Source organism: Sorex araneus, chromosome 2 (assembly GCF_027595985.1).
Source record: "Sorex araneus isolate mSorAra2 chromosome 2, mSorAra2.pri, whole genome shotgun sequence".
In the NCBI taxonomy this organism is placed as follows: Eukaryota; Metazoa; Chordata; class Mammalia; order Eulipotyphla; family Soricidae; genus Sorex; species Sorex araneus.
Genome location: NC_073303.1, coordinates 236,523,094 through 236,547,993, shown reverse-complemented (window position 1 = coordinate 236,547,993; position 24,900 = coordinate 236,523,094). Strand labels below are relative to the sequence as shown.

Genomic DNA, 24,900 nt, shown 5'->3' with positions numbered 1-24,900 from the left:
TTAGTCCCCTGCCCAGGGTGGCCGCTGCTCCGGCCATCTGAGGGTCTGGGTTTGCTGGGTCCTGTCTGCCGGGCCGCGCATCTGGACCCAATTACGTGCCGGCCAGCGCTGGGTCCGGTCCAGTCGCATGTTGCAGGAGGGGCTCTGCACCGCCCCCCCTTCCGGCTTCCCTGGCCCCCACCCAGGCCGTGACCCGGCCTGACCTCTCTGCGCCCTGCCATCCCTCGGGGCCACGCTGGGCTGGGCGCGGTGACCACAGCGGGTATTCTGGGCGCTGGAATCATAGGGGCTGCCCCGTCATTATGTTCCCTCTGTCTCTGGCCACGCCCGGACGCCGCCCAGGGCATGACCTGGGGGCAGGGGTCCCCCTCCCGGCTCCAGGGCCAGTGGAGACTGGAGAAGGGCCCCCCCAGCTCTTTTTCCCTTTGACTCTATTTTGGGGTGTGAGCCCCTTCCAGCAGTGCTTGGGGGTTCCTCCTGGCTCTGCACTCAGGAATCACTCCTGGCGATGGTGCTCAGGGGACCCTGTGGGATGCCGGGGATCGAACCTGGGTTGGCCGCGTGCACGGCAAACGCCCTCCCCGCTGTCTCATTGCTCCAGCCCTGGAAATCTTCAAGCAAATAACCAGAGTCCTCTCTGCCTCCCCACCCCCCCCCGCCCCCTCCTCCCCCGGCCCTCCCCGGCATTCCAACACCCACTGGGCTGGGCGGCCGCCCCTTGGGGACGCCCTGAGAGCAGAGAGGCCCGCCTCTGGGTGGCGCTGGGCCGTGGGGTCCAGCCGCAGTGAGCTGGGAGCTGGTCACAGAGGGGACAGCCGGGGGTGCCGGCGCCCAGGGAGCCGAGGGTTGGGCCTGGCGGGGGCTCAGCTTCCCTTAGGGGCTCTCAACTGCTTCGCCCAGCCCCTTCGGGAAATGGAAGATCAAGGCTGGGGTTGGTGTCAGGGCAGGGCCCACTTCCCGCCCCCCCGGAGTGCTGTCTTGCTGCCCACCCGCACAAGGCACCCACCCTTTCTTCCCGTCCCCTCTGTCTGCCACGTGCCCATCTCGCTTCCGCCCCTCCTCCTTGCCACCTTCTCCAGGCAGTCCTCCTAGGTTTCTCAACTCACAGAGGGCTCCCCCTCCCGCCCCCTTCTCTTGTTCTGCAGACGCTGCCCTGTTTGACACTCGGCGCCAGGCCTCTTGGGAAGGGACCGGGGGGGTCCGCCCCCCCTCCAGGGAGGAGGCGACAGGCCGCTGCCCAGGATGGCGCCTGTCTGGGGCACGGGCACGGCCTCTGTGGTCGGCCCCGTGGGCCTCCTCATGGTCCTGCTGGTTGGAGGCTGCACGGCAGAAGGTAAGAGGCTGGGTGGGGGAGGGGGCCCAGGTGTGCGTGGAGGCGTGTGGTGTGAGAGGGGGCACCTGGGCCTCGGGGTGCCGAGGGACATGGCAGGGGCGGCACTAAGGGCCTGTCCCGTGGGGGGGTGAGGCTCAGCCCGGTCACTCGCCCCGCGAAGGCCGCTCCCTCCCTAAGAAGGCCTCGACTTGCTGAGTGTCAGCGCCCGTGGGTGCTGGAGAGACAGCTCCGGGGGCGAGGGGGTGCAAGGCCGGCACCCTCCCCGCCGTGCCCACGCCCGGCCCTGCTCTCTCCCTCACTCCCCTGCCCTGGCCGCCCCTCCTGAGCGGCCCCCTCCAGCCAGGGCCCAGTGGCCAGTGCAGTGAGTCCCAATCAGAGCTCGGCCCTGCCCGTGGGGTCTGCGGGGGGCTCAGGCCCGCCACGCACCTCCTGCGTCCGTGTGCAGTCCCTACGGTCTGCACACGTGTCCGAGGGACAGTGGGGGCTGAAACACGCACACAGACACGGGCAGACATACGCAGACGCACGCATATGGACAGACACACAGATAAACACACACAGACACACAGAAACAACACAGACACATGGACACACGACACACTGACACACAGACACACACAGACACAAACATACACAGACACACACACATGGAAATACACACAAACAGAAGCACACACAGACACATATAGACACGCACAGAAACAGCACAGACACACAGACACATACACACACAGACACACAGACACACATTCACACATGGGCAGACATACACATATACACACATGGACAGACACAGATAAACAGAAACACACATAGACACACATAGACACGCACAGAAACAACACAGACACGCGGACACACACAGACACACGGACACACCCCCAGAGCTGTTAATCTACTGCGAGAATGTGAGATGCTTAGTGTGCGGGTCAAGCCTGTCAGGAGTTGGTGGAACAGGGGGCTGGAGCGACAGGACAGCAGGGAGGACACTGGCCCTGCACATGTCTGACCTGGGTTCGATCCCCAGCATCCCACAGGGTCCCCTGAGAGCACAGAGCCAGGAATCAGCCTTGAGCAATGCTGGGCATGGCCGCAAACAAAAAAATGGAAGAGAGAGAGGGAGGGAGGAAGGGGAGTTGGCCACGTGAGGGCCGAGGTGGGGGGTGGGGCTGCTGGAATCCGATGTCCCTGTGTGGAGATGGCCTCTGAGCAGAGACCTTGAGTTGCCAAGAGCATTCCGTGGGAGTCTGGGGACAGAGCTGTGTCCCAGGTCAGTGGGTTCAGCCTGTGCAAAGGTCCTGGGGCAGGACTGGATGTGGGCCGAACAGGAAGGGGGGCCTGTAGGGCTGGATCCGAGGAAGGAGGCAGGTCAGGGAGGACACGGAGCAGGTAGGGGGGCTCTCAGGATGTGGATGAGGGCTGGAACCGGGAGGCGGGGCTGTGAGCTGAGGTAGAGAAGGCTCTGACTCAGCTCGTGGCGCCCTCTGGTGTCCACTGTGGGCAGGGCCGACTGGCAGTTTGGGTGGGCAACGAAGCCATGAGACGCCCCCCTTGTCAGCACCTGGCATTTGTTTATTTTGGTGTTGGCTTGGGGGCCACCTGCAGCGATGCTCAGGGCTGACTCCTGGCTCTGTGCTCAGGGATCATTCCTGGTGGTGCTCCAGGGACCGGATGGGATGCTGGGGATCGGGTCAGTCACATACAAGGCCAGCGCCCTCCCCGCTGTTCCATGGCTCCCCCGTGGGGGAGGGGGAAGGGGCAGGTTCGCTCCCTCCAGAGCCTCAATCGCTTGGTGTCACTTGTCCTGTGGTTCCTGGGCTGGACTCGAACCCCGAACTCCCCAGCCCCCGCTGAGCACTGCTCCCTCGGGCAGCCCTGTCTGACCGTGCTCAAAAACAGCTGGTGCTTCCCCAGGACCTGGGGGGGGGTAGCCAAGGGGGCCGGGGCGGGACCGTGTCTCTGGCCGGGAAGAGGGCTGGAATCCTGCCCGGCCCTTCACACGGCTTGGCCCCTTCTGACCGTTGGTCTCTTTCCAGAAAGGGGGGCTCCCCCGGCCCCCCCAGCGGCAGGACCCTGTCTCTCTCTCTCCTGCCGTCTGTCTTGGACGGGGGTCCCTGTGGTGGCCGAGAAGAGGGGAGGGAGGCAGATAGCTGGGGGAAGTGCCCCCCCGCTGCCGTGCAGGGTGTGGCGAGGCTGGAGAACCACTTCCCAGTCGAGGGCCCCCCCTTACCTCCACCCCCCCATGGCCTTACACACGGCCAGCCTGGGTTCCGTCCCGCATCCCATAGGGTCCCCAAGCCCCGCCAGCCCTGAGCACTGCTGGGTGTGGCCTGTTCCCCACAAAAGATTCTGTGGCTCTCTCGGGCCAGAGAGATGGACAGGGCGAGGGGGGGGGCTGAGGGGCGGGGGGGCTTCTGGGACCTGAAGAAAATTTCAGAAGAGAAGGGAAAAATAGGCTGGGAAGGGCTAGAAAAGGGGAAAAAACAAGAGATCTCAACACAGTTACGCATCATTTTATGCAGGGAGGGGGCACACGAGCCCCCCCAGGAGGGACCCTTAAAGAGATGGTCTCTCTCCATCTCTGTCTCTCTCGCCCTCACTCTTTCCCTCCCCCTCCCTCTCTCTTTCCTTCTCTGTCTTTCTCTCCCCCCCTTTCTTCCCTCCCTCCCTCCCTTCCTCTCTTTTCTCTCTTTCTCACTGGACCTGGAGAGGCAGGAAGTGGGGGCAGTGGGTTTGCAGGCAGCCCCAGGGCTCATGCATTACCCCCCCATATTCAGTCCCTTCGGGGATGCCCTGAGGGCCAGCCTGGGGGGTGCTGGCTGGGGAGGGGGGACAGGGGCCGCCCCTACAAGGAGGCTCTGCGCCTGGCCCTGGCCCTGACAGTGGGTGGGCAGGCGGGAGGGGGCGTCCCCTTTCGGCAGTTTCCCCAGAGGGCGGCGTGGACAATTTCCCAGAAGCCACATTCCTGACCGGCCACTGGGACTTTTCTCTGTGTCCTTGGCCAGGGACCCAGCACGTGACCCGTGGAGGGGGAGAAGGGGGAGGGACAGGCCCAGCCCTGGGCTCCGTGAGCACAGCTTGCAGGTTCCATGCACATCTCACCCCCCCCAGTCCCGTCAGGAGTGCTCGATGAGCACATCACGGGGGGGGGGGGTAAAACCTGAGCCTGGTGTGTCCCCTTCCCCACAAAGCAACACAAAACACAGCCATAAAGCTGGCCACAGGTCCGCCCCCTTTTCTGGCAGGGACATTCAGACCTGTGACCCTTATGCACCTTTTAGAGTCAGAGAAGAACCTCCTGACAGGCCTGATGGATGCAGCCCCGGGCTGGCCGGGAGTGCACTGAGGACTCCCTGGACCCACCGGGCCCTGAATGGTGACCAGTTCCACCAAGAAAGCAGCCCTTGGGGCCACACCTGGCGGTGCCCAGGCTGACTCGCGGATCCCTCCTGAAGGGGCTTGGAGGACCCTGTGAGGTGCAGGGAGCAAACCCGGGTAGGCTGCAGCAAGGCCAGTGCCCTTCCCTCTGTGCGGTGGCTTCCGCCCGGCCTTGTCTTTTTTGCAGCTACATAGTATTCCACCCAGGAGCCTCCCCCTCTTGTACCGTGGGGCCTTTTCAGCAGTAGCTAGTTTGTTCTCTCTCCCCTCCCAACACCTTGTAAGTAAGTTGCAACCTGTGAGTCCTGTGGCAAAGGTGTCAAACATTTCAGAAGTACTTGTGGAGGGGGCTGCACAGCTGGGAGGGCAGTTTGCTCCCTGGCACCCCATAGGGTCCCCCATCCCGGCCAGGGGCGAGCCCCGATACAGGGCCCCCTGCGGAGCCCTCCTAAAGAGGAAGGGGGGGTCGGTGAAGGTCTCGGGGAATCCCGCAGTGGAGCTGCCGGGCTAGTTCGTGGGGGCAGGGTGGGGGTGGCGGGGTGTTGAGGGGATATCTCCAACACCGCAGACTTTTTTTTATTTCTTTTTGGTGTTGGGTCACACCCGGCGATGTTCAGGACTTACTCCCAGCAGTGCTCAGGGGACCCTATGGGGTGCTGGGCCTCGAACCCAGGTCGGCAGTGTGCAAGGCAAACGCCCTCCCCGCTGTGCCATCTCTCCGACAGTTCCGGGGGGCACCGTCACAGGGCATCTGTGCTGGGCAGAGGATGTGGGCGCAGAGGCTGCCCGGGGCCGCTGCTGGCCGGCCGCGTGGGCTGGGGCAGGTGTGGCCACGCTGCCCGGCCGAGATTCTCCCGAGGCTGGGGCCGTCAGCTGTTCTGCCCGGATGCCACCTACACTTCGGGTGCCCAGGAAGTGCCTCGGCCGGAGCCTTTGGGGCCCTGGGAACCCCCGTCACCTCCCTCTAGACCTTGAGACGTGAGCTTCAGGTTCAAGGGCTGTCAGGCCAGACCCGGCTCCCTAGTGCTGCCTCGGTTTCCCTCCCTGGTACACCAGCAAACTAGAGCAATCGGTTCCCTTTTTAAATTTTTTTTTTTGGTTTTGTGTCACACCTAGCGGGGTCAGGGGATCCTCTGGGGTGCCGGAGATCGAACCCGGGTCAGCTGCATGCAAGGCACGCACCCTCCCTGTGGTCCTGTCGCTCTGTCCCAATGATCCTCATCTCCGTGCACTCCCAATCAGAGCCTGGGACTGGAGCCTCAGAACTGACCGGGACTCGGTCCCCAGCACCCCACAGGGTCCCCTGAGCCGCACCGCATGGAGTGATCTGTGAGCACTGCCAGATATGGCCCCCAAGCAAGCCAGACCAGAGACTTTTGGGTTTGGCACTGCGGGTGACGCCCGCGTCCCATTAGAGGCCTGGGCTGGGGCCCGTCCCCAAGGGAGCGTGTGTGTGTACTCATTTGTGTGCGTGTGTATGTGTGTGTGCTCACATGTGTGAATGCTGCCTTCTGGCTTATGTGGCCCTCAGGGGGTTCTGCCCACCCCCCAGCTCTCCCCCTCTTCCTGCCTCTGTCCCCAGAGCCCCCCAGGTTTGTGAAGGAGCCCAGGGACCAGATCGGGGTGTCGGGGGGCGTGGCCTCCTTTGTGTGTCAGGCCACAGGTGAGCCCAAGCCACGGGTGACCTGGAACAAGAAGGGCAAGAAGGTCAACTCTCAGCGCTTCGAGGTAAGTCAGGGCCATCCGCGCCCACCACGGGGCCCGCCCAGCCATGCAGCCCCGACGCGTCGTGGCAGAAAGGGACAGCCGGGCCCGTGCCCTGGCCCCAGGCCCACGCACCTCTGTGCTGTGTGGCCGCAGGTCAACTCTTGCCCTCTCTGAGCTCTGCCCTGCTCGACACTGTCACCTGAGGGGGGGTGTCTCCCTTTCCCTCCCCTCCCCTCGGGGGCTTATGCAGATGATCAGCTCTGCCCATGTCCTCGACCCCCAAGCCTACACATGCCCCCACACCCCAGGTGTGCAAATGAGTCACTATATCCCCACACACACATGCACCTGCTCCCCTTGAACTCACCCCTCCAGCCTGCCCTGCCCCCCAGCTCCACTCCCAGGGACCCCAGCCTCACCCTCTGCCCCCCGCCCCCTGGCAGACCATCGAGTTCGACGAGAGTGCGGGGGCCGTGCTGCGGATCCAGCCGCTCCGCACGCCTCGGGATGAGAACGTGTACGAGTGTGTGGCCCAGAACGCGGTCGGGGAGATCACCGTGCACGCCAAGCTCACCGTGCTGCGAGGTACTCGCCTCCCCGCCCCCGTGGCCCTTGGCCCTGGATAATCCCACGCACCCCACACCCGGGCTGGAGCGGGAAAGACTGTTGGGGCGCCCCTCCTTGTGAAGGGACGTGTCGTTAAGCTGCACATGAGCAGGATGAAAATAATCCTGGCAGACAGCTTCAGGTCCAGCTGGATCCAGGAGCTTTTGTGGGGGTGGGGGGTGCTGGGGCTGGTTCTCCTGCCTCTGCATTTGTTTCCTTCCATAGGAATTCTCTTCCTGTCTCAGATTACCAGAGGGATTATGTGTCCCCCCTGCCCCCGCCCCCCACCCCTCCCTGTCAGCTCCTTGCTCCTGATCCCCCCCACCCATCCTGCCCCCAGAGAGGATGTTAAGTGGCAGCACGTTCAGTGCCCACTGCCATGCTGTCTGACCTTGGGCAAGTGAACCAGCCTCTCTGAGCTGCCCCCTGCTGCTCTCCAGCTCTGGAGGTCACTAGGGGAAGCAGGGTAGCAAGGGGGCAGCCATGTGCCAGGCTGGGAGTCCGCCCAGGCCGGCCCCTGCGCTCCCCTCCCCACCCACTCCTCACTGCGATCCATTCTGACATGCGAGCCGCAGCCGGCCGCCAGCAGTGGCTCCTGCGCATTGGTCTCCCGCCCCCGCCCCCACCCTCCACGGGCAAACTCTGGTCAGGTCACGCGGGGGCTCTTGGCTCAAGGATCTTGGTCTGTGACTCACCCAGGGGCAAGCTCAGAATGCTCCTTTGTAATGCTCACTTTGGGGGGAGGGTGATGCCCGGTGCTGAGGGGGGCCCAGGGGCCCACCCCAGTGATACCCAGCCAGGCCTGTGCTCGGCGACGTGCACTAACCACTGCACTAACCTCCTGCCCCCCCATCACCTGAGAAATTCTCAAGACTTTGCTCGCTGCTTTTTTATTTGCTTTTTGGGTCACACCCGGTGATGCACAGGGGTCACTCCTGGCTCTTCGCTCAGGAATTACCCTGGCGGTGCTCAGGGGACCCTATGGGAGGCTGGGAATTGAACCCGGGTTGGCCACGTGCAAGGCAAACGCCCTCCCCGCTGTCCTGTCGCTCCAGCCCCGCTGCTCTTCTCGTGTGGCTTCACATGCTGTTGGTCCTGGTGCCCACCGTGCGGGGGTGGGGGTGTCTCTGGCCTTAGGTGCCTTATTTGTCCCAGCCCCACTGGGAACTGGGCCCTTGAGTCGCAGTGCGTGCTCGTGCCTGGCCGTGCGCTGGGCCCCGAAGAGCAGCCGGGGCTGGGGCTGGTGCGTGTGGGTGGCCGTGGGGATCCAGCCCCGGGCCTCACGCCTGCACGGGAGAGGCTGGTGCCTACAACCATGGCTTTCGGTTTTATGTGTTTTTTAAATTTATTTATTTTTGGTGTAGGGGGGGGTCACACTTGGTGATGCCCAGGGCTTACTCCGGGCTCTGTGCTCAGGGATCACGCCTGGTGGGCAGTGCTCTGGGGACCTGACGGGGTGCCTCCTGCAAGGCCAGTGCCCTCCCCGCTCTGCTCTCTCCGTCCCTCTGAGCTCTCCAGCCCGTGGCTTCTCCTAGTGGTCAGCCTCTTGGGGCGGGGCCGGGGCCAGGGCAGGATTGGGGGGGTCTCTCAGGCCAGGCCCACCCAGCCTCCCAGGGCTGCAGATATTTTGGCCTGACGTTTCCCCGCGGGGTACAGACCGGCCGGCTGGGTGCTGCCCCCTCTCAGCCGCCTCTGCCAGCGCAGAGACTTAAAAGGAAAAACTGTGAATCTATTAGCCCCCCTGCGCTGGCCTCCGGAACGGCCCAGCCCCCCACCCGGCTCCCTCGGCTGCCTTGGTCTCAGGGGGGCCTAGGGGCAGGAGCTGGGCGGCCAGCCCACCCTGGAGCAGGGAGTGTCGCCCCTGCCCCTTCCTGCCCCCTCTCCCGGCTGCCACCGTGCTCCCCGCCTCCCTCCCTCCCTCCCTGCCCCCCTCCGCCATCTGATTGTGCTCCCCGCTCACGCCTCCCTGGCTGTTGTTTTAATTAAACTCCCGAGGAATCCGGCACAATGTGGAACCGCCAGGAACATTTTTGTTTAATTAGGAGCTCTCGCGCCTGCCAGCCTGCTCGCCACCCACGCGCGCCCACAGGGACGCCGGGAGGGCTGGGGACACGCAGGATGCGTTCCCGCGTGGACATGTGGCCCCTGTGGTTGGGCGGGCGGCAGAGGTTCGAGCGAGCGCCCCCTGCAGGCCGACACCTGCGTCAGCCCCAGGGACCACCCCGGCCCTGCCTGCTGGGGCCCCTGGGGTTTGTCTGTCTGTGTGTTTGTCTGCTGGCGCTAGCCAGCCCCCCACCAGAGACTGAGAACCATCCCAGACTGGTCCCCGCAGTGCACTCCCTCCCCAGTCTGGTTTGGAGGAGGCCCACAAGCGCCCCCTTCTCTGAAACACCAGAGCGCATATGTGCCTTCAAAGCCAGGTGTCTGGGGGGTGGCTTCTCTGCTCTGGCCTCGGCAGCCCCCAGGGGAGGCAGTGGGCCGTGTGCCAATAAAACTTTATTGACTGAAACAAGCCGAGGGCTGGCTCAGCCTGGGGAGCTGGAGCCTGCACTGGAGAAGCAGAGAGGGGACAGAGGCGCAGCAGGCGTGTGCCGTCCCCGGCGTACCCCCAGGGTCGCACCCCATAGGGCCCACCAGGCATGATCGCTGAGCCCAGAGGCAGGAGCAAGCCCGGAGCACCGGCCGAGTGTGGCCCCCAAAACAAAAAGCAAACACAGGCCTGAGCGATAACACAGCCGGTAGGGCATTTGCACGCAGCCGACGTGGGTTCAATCCCTACCATCCCATAGGGTCCCCTGAGCACCGCCAGGAGTGATTTCTGAGTGCAGAGCCAGGAGTAACCCCTGAGCATCGCCGGGTGTGACCCAAAAAGAAAAAAAAAAAAACAAACCCACTTACACCAGGGTGGGAGTGGGGGTGGGCCCTCCGACAGAGCTGGGACTACGCCGCCTGCAGGCAACGCTGGGTACAGCCGTGGGTGGTTAGGCCCTCGGTCACCTCTGCTATGAGGGGGGCGGAGGGGGCCCCCCACCTCTGCAATAAGTGGAATTCCCCAAGACCCCCACCCAGTGCTGATCACCACAAATATCCCCCCCCCCCCCGTGTCCCTGGCAGCAGAATCCCCCCTCCCCCCCGTGAGAAGTCGGGCCCTGCCCTGAGAGCAGCTCACTCCCCCGGAGCTCAGGACGGTGGGGGGTCCCTCGGCCCTGGGGGAGACCTAAGCCCTCGCCGGCCCCCCTCCGCAGAGGACCAGCTGCCCGCTGGCTTCCCCAACATCGACATGGGCCCGCAGCTGAAGGTGGTGGAGCGCACGCGCACGGCCACCATGCTCTGCGCGGCCAGCGGCAACCCCGACCCCGAGATCACCTGGTTCAAGGACTTCCTGCCCGTGGACCCGGGGGCCAGCAACGGCCGCATCAAGCAGCTGCGGTCAGGTGAGGGCGGGGCGGGGCGGCTGGCGTGCGCCCCCACGTGGGCCCCAACGTGCCAGGCGTGCGCTGGGGCGGGGCGGAGGGGTGCGACCGGGCGGGGCGGGGGACGGGCTGGGGAGAGGGGAGGCTCGGGAGGGGTCTCCGATGGAGGTTTTTGGGGGCGAGGCGGAGCTGCGCGCCTGGAGGTGTAGAGCGCTCGAGGGGCGGTGCGGCGGGGGGCCGGGTTTGCTCGCCGAGTTGGGGCTGGTGAGGGTCCGTACGGGGCGGGGGGCTGTCTGTGTGTGCCTCGTGTCGGCTGTCCCTTGTCATGTCCTCTTCGTGTGTCCGGGCTGCGCTGCCCTCCACCCCCGCGGGCCCCTCTCCCCAGGCAAAGCATGTCCCCCCACCCACACCCCAAATCCTCAGGTCAGATACACATGCCAGGGCTGAGTACACACGCACGCACACAGAGTACACGCAGCACATGTGTGCGTGCATACCTGGACACATGACACCTACATGCATGTACATAGTCACGTGCACACACAGACACACATGTATGTGCACAACATGTGGTTGAAACCTTCCTCTGATTTCTCTGCCCCCTCAGCAGAAGGCCCTGGCCCCCTGTCTGGAGAAAGACCCTCCAGTGGGAGAAGCAGTGAGCCCCGCCCCTTCCGCCTTGCCCCGGGTTCGGGGGCCTCAGCTGGGGAACACTCGCGGCCCCCATAAAGTGTGGCTGCTCCGTCGCCTCTCCCTCAGGAGGACCCACTGCGGGCAGTCCCGGCCCACGACTGTGGGGTCCCCTCTCCCCGATACCCCAGGCCGATCTGGCCCCGCCCCCAGGGGTGACCCCCCCCATGTTAATGCTCCTTCTTCTCTTTTCTTGGCCCTCCCTTTGTCGTAAACGCTCAGAAACCTTTGGTAAGTCTCATTTCTTCACCACGTCCACGACTAACGCCCCGTCTGGTCTGTTCCCGCCTCCCCGCCACAGCCACCCCCTCCCCGGTTCCTTCCCTGCACACTAACAGGCTCCATGATGTAACTCAGACCTGACCACGGGGCATGTTTACTAATGCCCCACCCACCCGCCCACCTGCCCGCCCATCCCCCGCCGGGCACTGGGCCAGGGTCTGCAGCGAGGGACCCAAACGGGAAAGAGGAAAAAAAATCAGGCAGCTCCCAGGTCCCTGGCAGGCCAGAGCCCAGAGTGGGGGTGACCCGAGGCCCAGCCTCCTGCCCCAGGGGCCCGAGTCATAGCGCAGTGGGGAGGGCTCCTTAGCTGCCGCTGACCTGGGTTCGAACCCCGGCATCCCATAGGGTCCCCCAAGCCCCGCCAGGAGTGATTCCTGGGCACTGCCAGGTGTGAGCCCAAAACAAAACCCCCAAATCAGGTGCCCCCACTTCAGGCCCGCCACGCCCAGTGTATCCAAGGCCCGCATGGCACAGCCAGAGACACCCAACTCCTGGCTCCTTCGGTCTGTCAGGCTGAGCGGGCTGCACGGTGCCAGTCTCCCCAGAGTTCACCCATGTAGGTGTGGGCCCCTACGTGGGGCCGGAACGTGGGGGTTGGGACTTCCCCGCTCTGGCTCTGTAGGGGACCAGCCATGGGCCTCACTGTGTCCCGCAATCAAATGGACACAGAGAGGCCGGAGCGACAGCACAGAGGGGAGGGCGTCCGCCTTGCACGCGGCTGACCAGGCTCGAGCCCCAGCGCCCCACAGGGTCCCCCGAGCCCCGCAGGAGTGAGCCTGAGCACTGCCAGGTGCAGCCCCCAGACCAAAGGGGCACAGGGACGCCGAGCCGCTCCTCTCAGCCTTGCCCTGCCCAGCCAGGAGGGGTCCCCGGATGCCGCCCGTCTCCTCCAGGGCCAGGCACCCCCGTAGCTCTTTCCTCGTTCCCATTTGGAAGCCCCAGAGGGGCAGCGACACTGGGTCCTGTCTCGGCCCCTCCCTGTTCCCCGCCCCTGGCCTGTCTGTGACGCCTCCCCTGTGGCTTCATTAATGCCCACCCCCCCACCCCAGCCCGGGCACTAACCTCTCCCCCCGCCTCTAACAAGACTCCGGGTCCCTCCTGGTCCCTCCACAGTTGGAAAGATGCACGAGAGCCCAGGGTGGACGGACCTCCCTCCCTCTGTCCCTCCACTCCTCTGTCCCTCTGCCCCCCCCTCTGTCCTTCCCTCTGTCCCTCAACCCAAAAGGCCAGCAGCCTACAGGGCCAGGCCAGGCCTTCCAGCTCCCTGGGGCACCTGGACTCCTAGTGCCACCTCCTACAGGAAGCCCTCCTGACTGGCACGTCCCCCCGCTGCACCTGGCTCCGCAGAGCCTCCCCCATCTCCCAACGGCTGAGAGCTGCTGGTGGGGGGTCCAGGGCTGGCTTAGCCACGCCCCCCCAGGACCCGCACACACGCACGCATCGGGGGCAGAGTGGATGGGCCTGATCCATGCCTCCTTGGGGCCCCCCGGCCCCCCGGCTTGCCTCCTGACGTTCACCTCATTTTCTCTGCTTCTCTTGCAGAAAGCACTCCGATCCGAGGTAAGAGGCGCGCTTCCTGCCCCGCCACCCACTGGGCGCTGTCTCGATGCCCACGGCCCCCCGCACCCACAGCCCCAGCCCCGCCCACACGCCTCCCACCCAGTGTCTGTCCAGTCTCTGTCCATGTTGCTGTCCATGGTTGGGGGTGGGGGCCGTTCCCAGGTTTCCTGTTTGCAGGGAGGGGACGCGCCTTGATTTCATGCCTCTTTGGGGATGGGGCAGGGTTACGTGTCTGATCTTCAGCTGAGGCTGCAGAGCCCACAGTCTCAGTTTTTCCGTCTGTAAAATGGGCGCGCCGAGCTCACTAGATCTTTATGAGAAAGATCAGTCAAAGGGGAAAGAGAGGAACAGAGAGGGAGACAGAGTCAGTCAGAGACAGACAGGGAACGGAAGAGAGACTCAAAAGCCAGCTCTCCTCCCTGGAGATACAATAGAGTAAGCCAGGGGATGGAGCGATAGGACAGTGGGGAGGGCACTTCCTTGCACTCGGGTGGGCCTGGTTCGATCCCTGGCACTCCATAGGTTCCCCAAGCACCACCAGGAGTGATTCCTGATTGTAGAGCCAGGAGTAAGCCCTGAGCATTGCTGGGGGTGTCTCCCCCAAAAAACAAAACACAATAGGATAAGCTTTGGAGGTAACAGGTGGGGGGAGCTAGTTTTCTCTTGACTTTACCTGGAAATGCTGTGTGACGTGTGGTGCTTTGCCTACCGTCTCTGAGCCTCCATGGTAATGCCGGCCTGCCTACATCTCCAGAAGCCTGGAGCCCAGGGACCAGCTGCCGTGGTGCCGAGGACCCCTGTCCCTCACATCCTGCAGGAGGCTGGGAGGGGCCGGGGGAGCTGGCATGGGATTCAAACCTACTTGAATTTGGTCCTTATCTTCTGTTTTGTTTTTTGACCATTTTGAGCCACACGCAGCAGTGCTCCGGGCTTCCTCCCAGCTCTGTGCTCAGGAATTACTCCTGGCGGGCCCAGGGGACCCTGGGGGATGCCAGCAATCAAGCCCGGGTCCGGTGGGCCGCGTGCTAGGCCAGCGCCTTCCCCATCCCTCATAAGGTGGGTGGCCAGCTGGCCCGAGGGCCTGCTTGGGGACTCCCGTCCCGCCAGGTGCTGGGGCTCCTCACCCGTGCCTTGGCCCGGCCGTGCCCCATCTGGGCCCGGTTTGTCTTCACTCTGCTCTCTCCCCTGAGAACCGCGAGCCGGGACCCAAGACGCCTGTACCAGAAAGGGGCTCCCTGCCGACGGGGCGGAGGGGAGGTTGCTCAGCCGTCCCGAGGGGGACGATCGCAGCTCGAGGGCCCCCAGGTTCCTGGGAGGTGCCCTTCACGCGTCCGCCCTGGAAGCGCCCAGTTGCCAGGGCCGGGCGGGGCCACCCATCATCTGTATTTGCTTCTGGGCCCCGAGCTCCGGGATTCGATGCCGGGGTTTTGGGGAGCATCGGCTGCAGGACCCTTTGATTTAGTTTCTGCTCGCTGCCCCGACCCCGCGAGAGCCATCTCATGTGGGCGTCTGAGCTTTGCCCGCGGACATCGGGGGTTCTTCACCTGGCATCTCCTGGCAGCCTCGCTGATGGGGTCTTGCCAGAGGGCTCCTGGGCATGGGGGCTGGATCCAGGACTGGGGTTTTGAAAACAAGCAGGCGGGGGTGCCAGGGCAGCGGGGAGGGCATCTGGCCTGGCACGCGGCCGCCCCGGGTTCGATCCCTGCCATCCCAGAGGGTCCCCGAGCGCCGCCGGGCGTGGGCCGCAAACAAACACAAACACGGAAAACAGCAAAAATCAGTAATGGGAACAGGACGGTGAATCCCGTCTGGTTGAGGCCCTGCGCGCCCGCGCCCCATCCCCGCAGCCCGCCCAGACGGGCCCAGGCCTGGGCTGAGTGGCCCGTGAGTGACCGGCTGTGGCTCCCGAGGCCCCAGCGTCTCTGGGCCGCCCTCCTACATCGCGCCCAGCTGCCTGGGGGTGGGTGGAGGGGGGCTGGGCACGCATCCCTGCAGACCGACTCCCCCCACCTCAGTGCCCCCAGATTGGCTCACGCAGAAGGGCCGGTCCCGCCTCGGGCAGGGCACCCCGCTGTGGGCAGGGCGCGTGGATGCGGGCCAGCTCGGGCCAGCCCAGGGCAGGGGTGCGGCCCGGGGGGCGTTCAGTGAGCCGCGCAGGGGCTTCTGGGCCCGTTCGCTCCTCCGCCCGGCGGCAGAGGTGGGAGCCGGGGCCGCCCCTCACTCTCCCCCACCCCTGTCCCCCGCAGGGGCCCTGCAGATTGAGAGCAGCGAGGAGACGGACCAGGGCAAGTATGAGTGTGTGGCCACCAACAGCGCCGGCGTCCGCTACTCCTCGCCCGCCAACCTCTACGTGCGAGGTAGGGACCGGCGGCCCCGGACGGACAGACGGACGGTCGGCAGGGATCCCGCCCGGCCCCTCCCCGCTCTCAACCCCGGCCTCCCGGCTCCCCCATCTGCTGGGGACCCCAGTAGGGAGGGCAGTAGGGAGGGGGGGTGCAGACCCGGGGCCAGGTCCCTCTTTGGACCTCAGTTTTCCTGCCTGTTTGCAATGGGGCAGCTTAGCCTGACCACCCCCCCAAGGCCATAGGACAAGGGGAGCTGGAGATGGGGCGTGGGGGAGGGGCTGGGGCAGGGCTGCCAGGGCTGGGGGAGCCTGCAGGCCTCGGCCCCCTGCGCCCGCCCATCGTCAGCTTCTGTGCTGTGTTTGTGCCGTGCCGCCCCCCTTCCACCCCCCTGCCCCCCCCCCGGTGTTCCGTCCTCCCTTTGCTGCCTCCGGATTCTGTGGCCTTGTAGCTCCCCCCACTCCCCTGCCCGCCCTTCTGGCCACCCTCTCTCTGTAAGACTTTGGGCACTCCCCCCGGGGCTGCCCCGAGCCCGGCGCTGGCTGGCTGCTCCTTGTGTACCCCCAGAACGGGACTTGGCTAGACGTCGCCAGGGTGCGGGGCTGTTGGGGGCGGGCGACAGAGCAGACGCGGGGCCCCGGGGCTCCATGCCCCCTTGGTTGCCCCTCAGGCCGCAGGGGCCGTGCTGGATCCATGTCCTGGCACCCTGCACCCCGCCATGGTTCTGGGGATCCCCTGCCAGGAGTCCCTCAGGTCCCCCACGGGGCCTCCGAGCCCACCTATGGCCGAGATATCCCCTCCCCCTGCACATGGGCTGTGGTGCCCCCCCCAGCGCTGTCTCTGGGCCTCGGTTTCCCTCTTCGACACCCCTCCCCAACCCTGGTGGGAGGGCAGAGTGTTTCCTCACATTTCCCCCAGATTCCCCAATGGGCACCTGGCCATTGGCATCTCAGCTCCAAGGAGGAAGAAGGGAAGGAGGCGTGGGGGGTGGGGGGTAGGGGGCCCCCCAGGGAGACGGGGTGCGGGGTGGGTAGGGGTCACCCATCCTGCCGTGGCCGCCCCGGCACTCCTGGTTAGTCCCCGAGACCCCATCAACGGGGTCCCCTGGAAACTGCCCTTTCTCTGTCTCCGGCCGGGCTGGTGGTTTGTGAATCCAGCCTAGAGGCCAGGGGCGGGGCCTAGAAGCCAGGGGCGGGGTCTAGAGGCCAGGGGCGGGGCCTGGAGGCCAGAGGTGGGGCCTAGAGGCCAGGGGCGGGGCATAGTGACTAAGGGGCAGGGCCTAGATACCAGGGGCGGGGCTCAGAGCAAAGTAGGGGGCGCACCTGGGAGTTGGGGGGTCCTTATGTGCCTCACATTTTAACAGGTGTGAGGGGGGCCTTCCACCCCTGCTGCCATGCCCCCTGGCATGAACCTTTTTTTTTTTTGTGAGTGGCTGGGGTCATGTCCAGCCTCCCAGCCCTGGCCGGGGTGGGGGGAGGGAGAGGGTGCGGGGAAAGTGGGGGGCCCTGGCGGCTCCCATGTGTTCCGTTTTGAAGGCGGAGGATTGAGACAGAAGCGCGGGAAGCTTTCGCGGTCCGGGAGACGGTGCCGGTTGCTGTTGGTTTTTTTTCGAGTTTTTTAATTTCCCGATTTTTTTTTTTCGTTGTTGTTGTTCTTCTTGTTGTTTTCGGTATAAGCGGAAAGGAAAGGAGAAAAAGGAGGAAAAAAAAGGAAAAAAATTTAAAGGAAAAAAAAAAAAGACGATCGTAGCGTGCGCCCGTGGGAAGGCCTCTTTTTACTCTCTATCTCCCCTATTTTTTCTCTCTTCCCCATGTCATTGTGTTCTGCATCAACCCCCTTTACATCCCTCAGAGCTTCGAGAAGGTTGGTGTGTTTTTTTTCTTTTTTACTTTCTTGACCCACATTTTTACATTCTGAGAGGTGGAACACATGCGCGCGAGCACACACACACACACACACACACACATATGCACACACACACACACTCGCACACACGGCCCCGGTCCACCCCCCCAAAAAGGAATTTAAAAAATTTGAATAAATGGGGCCCAAACCCCTATGAGTCCATGGAAAATGGGACGAATGAGCAACATCCCAAAACACACAGACACACACACGCACGCACTCGCACGCACACAGACACACACACACCCAAGCGCGAGCCACGAAAAACCAAAGCTCCCCAACCCCCCCAAAAAAAACCCGATACAGAAACCCAGACAGACACGAATCTCTGTGAGCCGCGCCCAGCCCAGGGCCGGCCGCACTTGTGATGCTTGCACGGTGCTCGCTCCTGCATCCCGTGGATGGTGTTGCTGAGGTTTTGCTCTCGTCGTCATGGTGACTCGGCCTGGTGCATGCTGGGGGAATGTGCCCGCTTCCCTGCATGCCACTTTTTGTCTGGTGTTGGTGGCTCCCCGGCGCCTTCTGTTGGAGCGTGTGTCGTCCCCCCACCTCCCGCCTCCCCTCCCCCCAGCTCCGCCTCCTCCTCCTACCCCTGTTCGTTTTCTTTGCTTTCTTTCTTTTCTTTTCCTTATGATTTGATGATTATGACCATTTTGATTTGGTTTTCGGTGGGGGGGAAGGGAAGGAAAAAAAAACCAAACCCCCCAGCCCTCAGGACTGGGAGCTGTGGGGTTTTATTTCCTTTTTCTCCCCTGGCCCCCCCCACCCGCCCCTGCCCCCCAGCACCCCTTCTCTGTCCCGGCCGCCCCTGCGTGTTGGCGTCCGTGCTTTGTCTCTGCGCTTGCCGTCTGCTCCTTCCCGGCCTGAGCTTCGTGCTGCTGCTCGGGCGCCTCTGTGATTTCCAAGCCAGTGTTCCTGTCTCAGCCGCCCTCCCAGGAGAGGGAGCGGGGGGGCCACAGCTGGGGTGCAGGGGAGCAGAAAGTGACTGCCGGACTCCAGGAGATAGGGCGGGGGCTGCAGGGAGAGCCCCCCTCATCTTTCCACCCTCATGGGGAGCAACCCACCCCCTTTAATCCAGAGCTGGGGCCTCCCCGGAAGGGAACCCGAGGGAGCCTGTGTCCATCCTCCTGACCCCTCGGCCCCGCGGAAGGGGCATTCCCAGCGATGCTCAGGGGTTCCTCTTGGCTCTGCCTGCAGGAATTCCTCCTGGTGGTGCTCGGGGACTCTGCAGGATGGCAGGGATCGAACCCGGGGCCGCGTGCAAGGCAAATACCCTCCCTGCTGTGCTGTCGGCCCCAGGACGGCCAGGTCTTATCCATTGAGAGCGGCCCCAGCGGGGACGGAAAGTGACCCCCGCCCCTTAGAATGAACCACGTGGTGTCCCCCCCGCCCTCAAAGGGTGGGTGCTGGGCGTCTGGACCACGCCTGGTGCTGATAGCTGGCCCGGTGAGGTTCTGTGGCCGGGCCCACGTGTGGCACTGCCTGGGGAGGCCACACAGCCCCCACCTCTGCCTTGGGGGTGATGCTGGCTGTGCCCCCCACACACACCCTGTCCCATCCCAGGCGTCACCGTCCGGTCACTCTCTGTGAACCTGAGCATCAGAACTGTGGGAATAAAACAATCAGGAGGGCCTTGGACCCCACTCTCTCCCCCTCTCTCCCCCTCCCTCTCTCCCCCTCCCTCTCTCCCTCTCCCCACCTCTCTCTCTCTCTCTCTCTCTCTCTCTCTCTCTCTCTCTCTCTCTCTCTCTCTCTCTCTCTCTACCCCCCTTTCCCTCTTCCCTCTCCTCTGCAAACCTTCAGAAATTCATCCTTCCATTTTCTCTCTCCCTCCCACACCCCCAGGAAAGGCAGCTTGATCCCTTGAGAGCCCCCCCCAATTCTTGCTCCAGATAGAAAAAAAACACACACACCCCTAAGAAAATCTACTTTGCTTTCCCTACTCATTCTCTGGCCAAGATTCGGCTGAGGGCAGTCCGGCCTGCCTAGGGTGGGGGGTGGGCGACCCCCCCCTCTGCCTCCTCCGTGACCCCAGTGGCTCAGCGCAAGGCCACATGCGTCTACGAGCGAGCAAGCGAGCAGGCTCCCCCACCCGCCATGCTTTGTAACGGGGCGTGAGAGATGTTCCATTATCCACCCCTGAGATGAGGGGGGTGTCTGTCTGTCCCGACCGTCTCCAACTTAGTGGGGGCCCGTGAATGGGGAACAGAGCCGAGACAGTGGCCCCCCCGTGGCCCTCCGTGGCCGTCTGGCACCAAGGAGAAAGCAATGTCCAAGCAGGAAGAGGCAGAGAGGCCCTTCCCTCCGATTTCTGGGGGGGCTCCTGAGCTCTGCAGCCCCCCATCTCTCCCATTGTCTCCCCTGACAGTCCTCAGGGGGCAGTTCCATGGCCCCTGTGTCAGAGGGGAGCTTCAATGTTTAAAAAAAAAAAAAAAAAAAACCAGCCTGGGTGCTGGGCTGAGTGTCGCAAACTGAGTCCGGAGAGGCCTGGGCAGGGACCGATCCTGCAGTGACGCCCACAGGACCCGATTGAAAGAATAAAAAGAGAGAGACAGGGCAAGAAGGGCCCCCCTTTTTTTGAATGCCGCTGGTTCCTCCATCGCTACCTCTGCTCTCGGGGGGCGGACACTGCCCGGTGTGGCTCACGGGAGGCATCTCGGGGAGCCGCTCCCCGGTTTTATCGCCCCTCTGCCGCCCCCCCCCCATTCCTGTCTGGTCCTTTTCTACGTGGCGCCTTTAAGGTGTAGGCGAAGTGGGGGTAGGGTCTTTCCCGCCAGGTCCAGCCACGCCGTGCCCAGAACCCAGTCCAGTAGGAACTGGCCCCCCACACCTGCAGGGTCCGTGCTGTGTCCTGGGGTCCGGAGCAAGCGGGGAGGAAGCCACGCTAGGTGGGGGTCTCCCGGGGCTCGGGGGCACGGGTCAGCGAACAGTGACAGGTTCCAAGGCTGCTGCGACAGGCAGCCAGGACCCCCCGCACCTGATGTCGGGCGGGGGCGTCTTAAATGCCCCCACCCCATTTCTAGGACCCCCCCCCTCGCCTCACTGACTCCACCTGCAGCCACCCAAGCTGCTCCAACCACGTTGCGTGTGATTGCCGTGTCCCCCTTTGCTTACCACACGCCCACCTCCCCCCCTCAGAAAAAAAAAAAAAAAGAATCCAACCTGGGCAGGAGTGGGGAAGGCGCTGGCCTGGTGCTCAGGCGACCCGGGCTTGATCCCCGGCACCCCATTAGGGCCCCCCGCCCCGAGCAAACAGGGCTAGGTCCAGGGACCGGGTCTGTCACGGCATCTCTGGAAAGATGGGGGGCTGGGGGCGCTGTCCCTACAGTATGCTGATCCCTCCCCCGCCTCCCCTGCCCCCTTGCCCCCACACCCCGCTGACAGGGCCCTGGAAGATGTGAGGGGGCGTGTCCCAACTCTCCCTTCATCCCACCCTCCACCCCAGGGGAGAGGGGGGGGCGGGGACAGTATGGGGGGCTCTGGGTCTGTAGGAACACTGAGCTCTCGACACCCCGCATCTGCTGCCTGCCTCACCCCTGCATCACTCCTTCCTCTGTTCCCGGGGCGGGGGGCGGGTGGGGGAGCAGGGGTGCGTGTGTGGAGAATATTAGATTACACCTTGTCATCTGGAAGAAGGGAGGAAAAAAAAATAACAAAACAAAACAGCACCTCTCTCTGGAGAGAGATGGAGGGGCAAGGGGGTGCACTCGATCTGGCACAATCTGTCACCCTGTTTCTGCCAGAACCAAAAATAATAACAATAATAATAATAATAATAATAATAATAATAAAGAGGCGGGACGATAGCACAGTGGGGAGGGCGGTTGCCTGGCACGCAGCCGCCCTGGGTTCGATCCCTGGCACCCCAGAGGGTCCCCCGAGCCCCGCCAGGAGTAATTCCTGAGTGCAGAGCCAGGAGTGGCCTCTGAGCAGCCTTAGTGTCCAGCTCAAAAGAATCCGTGAGTGTCCGGGAAGCTGGACAGCCCTTGAGATGAGGTGCAGGGCCTCCTAGGGCCCCCCGGAAGCGGGGCGGAGGGAGGATGCAGCGAGGGGGCCTGCTGGGGGAGGGAGACCCTCTGTCCCCCCGGGCCAGGCTGGCCCCAGCCCTAGCCTCCTGGCCGCCCCTCCCGTGCTCCTCACACAGGTGTAATCTAAGCGGAACCCAGCCCGCGGGGTGTGGGGGGCGTCTCTCCCGATCCCCCGCCCCCCCCATCCACCTCCCCATTTTGGAGTTCAGAGAAGCCGCCAGCCGCTTCTCTGACCCCCAAATGTCCAGCCGCCCCCCTCCCCGCCTCGCACCCCCCTCCCCCGAGCTGCGGCTCTGCTGAACCTGGGAGCGGCGGGCACATGGGCTGCGTGACCCCTGACCTCGCGCTTCCGACCAGATCACTCCACTTTTGAGTTCCCCCGTCCCTGCTGTCCCCCCCACCCCTTCTCCACCCTCCACCTCCCAGCCCCCTCTCCTCCTCCTCCTCCTCTTTTCTTTTCTAATTTTTTTTTTTTTAAGTTTCTGCTGGCGGGGTGGGGCGGGCCCCATCCTCCCCCACCCCTGTTCCTTTGACCGGTTTTGTTTTTTTTTAATTATTATTATTATTATTATTATTATTATTATTATTTGAGTTGTTTTTCCATGTGAATCGGGGTTTGAAGAGACCCACCCCCTCCCCAACCTGCCACAACCCCCAACCACCACCACCCCCCTCCCAATCCCCCACCCCACCCCCATGCTGGGACACCCCCCCCCCATGCTGGGACACCCCCCCCTCCGGCCACTCGGTGGCGAGAAGAGCCGGAAAGGCCGAACCAGCTGCAGCGCCCGGACGACCGAGGCGGGTGCGGTCCCCCCTATAACCCGCCTGGAACCGCCATTCAGGTCGGTAATTGGGGGCGGGGGTCCCGCGGGGGGGCCGCTCCGTCCCCAGGGCCCCGTGCCCGCCTGACTCTAACCTGTACCTCAAGCTTGCAGCCGGGAGTGGAATGGGGAAGGGGGGGGCGGGGTGGGGGGCCCCGCACGCCCGGCAGGGCAGAACACAGTGTCAGCCGCCCACCCGGGGCCACCGGGAGGGCGCGGAGTGGGGGGCTTGGGGGCTCAGGGGTATCTTCTGAGACCCTCCGACTCCCCAGCCCCCCTGGGCTCAGGGCCTCACGGACGGGAAACGCCCCAGACTCCAGTGCACCCCCGAAGAGAGCGAGGTGGGGCGGGCCCTAAGGAGTGTGGGGGCCTGCCGGCAGGCGCCTCTGACCCAGGGGCCAGCCCGCACCAGGGTGCCGGACACGTGCCTGACTCTCTCTCAGAACAGACATTGGGGGGCCAGCGGGCCAGGCTGTTGCCTCTCACGCTGCCTACCTGGGTTTGATCCCCGGCACCCCTTGGGGCCCCCCCAGCCCCGCCAGGTGTGGCCCCCTTAGAGCAGTATGAAGCGAGTTCTCAATGCAGCGCCCCGCCCGGCATGGGGCACCTTCTAGAAGGGGCTGTCGCTGTGGTTTCAGATTTCCTAAGCCCCTGGGTGGGGGCAGGCGCCAGGCCAGACCCACAGGGGGCATGAGGCTGGGCGTGGAGGTGGGGGCTCTGCCCCCCAGAGGGTAGAGGCACCACTTTGAAAAGCCGAGCAGGGACCGGAGCGATAGGACAGCGGGGAGGGCATGTGCCTTGCACGTGGCCGACCTGGGTTCAATCCCCGGCATCCCATAGGGTCCCCCAGTACCTCCAGGAGTGATTCCTGAGTGCAGAGCCAGGGGTTACCCCGGAGCATCGCTGGGTGTGACCCAAAGAGGAAAGGAAAAACCTGAGAAGGCACGGAGCTGTGATCCCAGCCCTCCCCCAGCCCCCGCATCCTTCAGCCCCACTGTCCTGAGAGCCTCCCAGCCCGTGGGGCGCCCAGACCCCATCAGGGAGAGAATCCGAGGCGTGGGGATGCTGGTCTGCTGATGTGTCCAGCACATGCCCGCCCTGAGCCCAGGTCAGAGGCCCCAGGAAGACCAGGGACCACCCTCCCCGCCCTCAGAGGACTTGGCCTGCCTGCACGGAGGAGCATTTGGGGGTGTCTGACCTCCATGAAGATCAGGGCGCCCCCCGGGAGCTGGCTCACCCCGAGGGGGGGTGGGGGCTGGACCCTGTGTTCTGCCAGGGCAGGGGTGGGGGGTAGCTCTCCGGGGAAGCCACAGCCCCCTCCTTTCAGACCCCGATTTCAGCCCGACGCCCGCCCATGTCTTTTGCGTTCCTTTCCTTTTTGTTCTCGTTCCGTGTGGGACCTTCCGTTCTGTCGCCGAGGATTGGCCTTTTATTTTTGGTTTTGTTTTTTTGTTTGTTTTTGGTATTTTTTTTACACCCCACCCCACCCCTTTCCATGCCGCTTTTTTTTTTCTTTCCTTCTTCCCTCCCCCCCATTTATTTCTCCTGGTTTGGACTCATGGCCTTGATTGATTAGCACCCCCCCCGCCCCCCACCTTCACCATCCTGTTCCGTTTCCATGACAACGCAGCAGCCAGCTGGTCTGGGCCTTGCTATGGATATGGCCGGCCCGCAGCGAGCCTGGACCGTGTCCACTGGCTGGCTGCACCCCGATCTCCCCAAGCCCCCCACCTCCCACCCAGCCCTGCCAGAAAGCCCCCCCATCTCACTCTCACCCCCCACTCTGTCTGCCTGTCTGCATGGACACTCCCACCCCGCCTTCGTTTCTCCCTGCCCCGCCTCCCCTCACCCCACATCCTTTTGTCGGGCCACTCCTGCCCCTCCCCCGTTCCATCCTGTTTCCAGCTTGAATTTGGACTTTTCGTGGGGCCTCCTTTTCCGAAGGGCCACCAGCCCCTTCTCCTGTGATCAGCCCCGCTGAGAGTGTCCCCCCACAGTGCCCCCCCAGTAATGCTCCCCACCCCCCAGGATTGGGGTGCCAGCAGGTGGGGCTTCCAGCTGAAAATGAGACTGGGGGGCGGACCTAGGCAGCCTCCCCCCCGCAGGGAGCAGCGGGCATCACCGCCAGTCGCCACTTAGAGATGAGCTGTCAAGGCCCCTCTAGAGCCTCGCTGAGCTCCCCCGGCCCCTCGTCTCCAGTGCTCAAGACAAGACTCCACGCCCACTTGAGCCCACACTCCCCAGCGAGGGACCCCTGCGCCCCGCCAGCGCCCCGAGACCTGAGCCAGCAAGTGGGGAACCCCTTCTAGGCAAGAACTCGCCTGCCCAGCCCTGGGCTCTGTGAGAAACGGGCGTCTCCTGGCAAGTCCGGGACACCCCTCCTCTCCCCCCCCCCCCGCCAAAACTTCCGAAAATGGAGCCCCCCGAAACGCATCCTGCTGCCTTTGCGCCTGCGAGGCCGGGCTGGAAGGCTGCACCCGCGCCCCCCACAAACGCACAGAACATGCCCGAACCCCGCCCCCTCCCCCACCCCACCCGTTTCTTCTTCCTGTTCTGATGATGATCAATATCCTCGGGACGGTTCTGCCAGGGTGGGGATGTGCCAATGTGACGGGTCGCACTGTGTCACATTTGCTGGACTCGGTCCTCAGCACTGAGGTGGCCCCCCTCCCCCTCCCGCTCTCTCCTCTCTCTCTGTCTCTGTCTCTCTCTCCTTTCTTCTCTCTCCTCTCTCTCCCTCCTCTCCCCTCCCCGCCCTACAGACCCACTCAGGGCCCTTCCGGAGCCCTGACCCACCTTTCCATGCGCCCTCTCCCACCCTCTCCCTCCCTC

The 24,900-nt window shown here is 64.1% G+C and overlaps 1 protein-coding gene across 21 annotated transcripts in view; it reads left to right on the top strand.

Moving 5' to 3' along the window:
* PTPRS (protein tyrosine phosphatase receptor type S) overlaps positions 1-24,900 on the top strand; it is an 85,572-nt gene that overhangs the window by 29,552 nt on the left and 31,120 nt on the right. For 11 of the 21 annotated variants that reach the window (XM_055126028.1, XM_055126027.1, XM_055126026.1 and 8 more), the window contains exons 2-6: positions 1,146-1,333; positions 6,294-6,439; positions 6,862-7,003; positions 10,270-10,458; positions 15,216-15,326. In XM_055126028.1, the coding sequence (XP_054982003.1) occupies positions 1,243-1,333; positions 6,294-6,439; positions 6,862-7,003; positions 10,270-10,458; positions 15,216-15,326 (679 nt within the window). In that variant the 5' untranslated portion in view covers positions 1,146-1,242. Of the gene's footprint in view, positions 1-1,145; positions 1,334-6,293; positions 6,440-6,861; positions 7,004-10,269; positions 10,459-15,215; positions 15,327-17,162; positions 17,175-24,900 lie in introns of all 21 variants that reach the window. The other 10 variants (XM_055126025.1, XM_055126023.1, XM_055126035.1 and 7 more) reach the window with 1 other exon arrangement.